Source organism: Palaemon carinicauda, chromosome 10, assembly GCF_036898095.1.
Source record: "Palaemon carinicauda isolate YSFRI2023 chromosome 10, ASM3689809v2, whole genome shotgun sequence".
In the NCBI taxonomy this organism is placed as follows: Eukaryota; Metazoa; Arthropoda; class Malacostraca; order Decapoda; family Palaemonidae; genus Palaemon; species Palaemon carinicauda.
In genome coordinates, this window is record NC_090734.1 from 101,332,629 (window position 1) to 101,334,514 (window position 1,886).

The following is a 1,886-nucleotide window of genomic DNA, read 5'->3' on the forward strand; positions in this document are numbered from 1 at the left end:
TTATACTACATACAAATATAATAAAGCAAGGGTATATTTAGTTTACTTGAACTGAGTAATACTGAATAGACGGAAAACAAAGTAATGTAGTTAAATGTTCGAGTCAGTTGACAAATATTTCTGCACCAATCCTTTACAAAGAGAATTACTTACTTTGAATAATCTAATAATATAATTATTAGAATGAATTATGATATGCTTAACATAAAAAAATGACGAAGTCTTATGATATTATCGAGATTACATCATGCCATACGCGTATGGGCCACGCAGAATCTCTCTCTCTCTCTCTCTCTCTCTCTCTCTCTCTCTCTCTCTCTCTCTCCCTCTCGCGCGCGCGCGCGCTCTGATATTTTTTCCAGATTTTTTTAACTTATTTATTTTTTATGGTGTAACCCACATCGAGCAACGTATAATATACAAATTATCGTCTACTCCGTCTTACTAAAAGTAAAGTTAGTGTTTCCTCTGAAAGCTACAACTGCACTTCACTTCTTTTCTTTGGTGAGTCAGACCGTGAGGGGAAATCTTAGAGCACAGACATACTGCACATTCCCCTACATGTTTACAAGTTGAGACTCGAGAGTGAGGCTACTATTAATCAATTCAAGTATTCAACATTCCCGGGTAGACCGTAGAATCGTAGATCCTGTACATGATTCCACCAAATTCGTGATTCATCACTTACCAGTTTGAGACAGCAGCATAGATAGCAGAGATAGAACCTAATGACAGCACCGATACGCAAGATGAACCAGAGAAAGCTAGCAGTAAGATGATAGAAGCTGGAAACAGCACCAGTACACAAGAAAAATCAGAGACTGAAGTAAACGTCCAGGAAACTGCAGACAAAGATAAGTCTGAAAATGAAGGCACCGTGACCAAGGATGAAGAAAGTAACACACCAATGAAGCACTATGGAAGGCCTACACTGACTGATATAGACTACAGTGATCCAGCATCATGGACTAGCCATGATGATCAGTTAAGGCAGCAACTAGTGCAACCTGGACCCATGCAGATATTGGATATCAGGTTTCCAAGAGATAAAAGTCAGAGAAAGTTTTCAAGCTTCCATTATCAAAGACATTTACCCAATGGAGAAGTCATGCACCGAAAGTGGCTACAATATTCAGTGTCAACTGATTCTGTAATGTGTTTCTGTTGGAAGCTTTTTGTCATGAAACGCATTTATTCACTTTCTAGTATTGGATTACGAGACTGGAAAAACTTGTCATCATTTCTGTCATCACATGAAAAATTACCTGATCATTTGGACAATGTGGGCAAGTGGAAAGAGCTTGAGCTGCGTTTGAAGAAACAAAAAAGAATAGATGATGAAACCCGGTGTGCAAGAGAAAGAGTTGAAAATTATTGGCAACAAATCTTGGAACGAATTATTGCCTTAGTAAGGTTCTTGGTGTGCAGAATCTCTCTTTTCGAGGAACAAATGAATAATTGTAGAGTGCAGGAAATGGAATTTTTTTAAAGTTTGTAGAACTAATGGCATTGTTTGATCCAGTTATGAGAGAACATCTGCGGAAGATAAGGAATGAAGAAACGCATGTACATTATCTAGGAAAAAACATTCAGAATGAATTGATAGACATATTAGCAAATACTATTAAGGAAGAGATTCTGAGAAATGCACGAGCTGAAAAATATTTTTCAATAATTTTGGACAGCACACCTGATGTGAGTCATGTGGAGCAAATGACAGTCATAATCAGGTTTGTTCAAATTGATGAAGATAATGTTGTGATAGCTGTGAGAGAACATTTCTTGGGTTATGTGCCACTACAAGAAAGCCCTGGTGCATTCATGGCTGAAACTATTCTGGAAGAGTTCAAGAAAAGGATCTGTGCATTGACAACTTGCGAGGTCAA

The 1,886-nt window shown here is 37.8% G+C and overlaps 1 protein-coding gene across 1 annotated transcript in view; it reads left to right on the forward strand.

Annotated features, from left to right (window-relative positions):
* The first annotated feature begins 775 nt into the window (after positions 1–775).
* Positions 776–1,886, forward strand: part of LOC137648155 (zinc finger MYM-type protein 5-like) — a 1,136-nt gene continuing 25 nt past the window's right edge. Inside the window, exons 1-2 of the mRNA XM_068381084.1 lie at positions 776–1,408; positions 1,594–1,886. The exon at positions 1,594–1,886 is cut by the window's right edge and continues 25 nt beyond it. Of these exons, the coding sequence (XP_068237185.1) occupies positions 776–1,408; positions 1,594–1,886 (926 nt within the window). The remainder of the gene's footprint in view (positions 1,409–1,593) is intronic.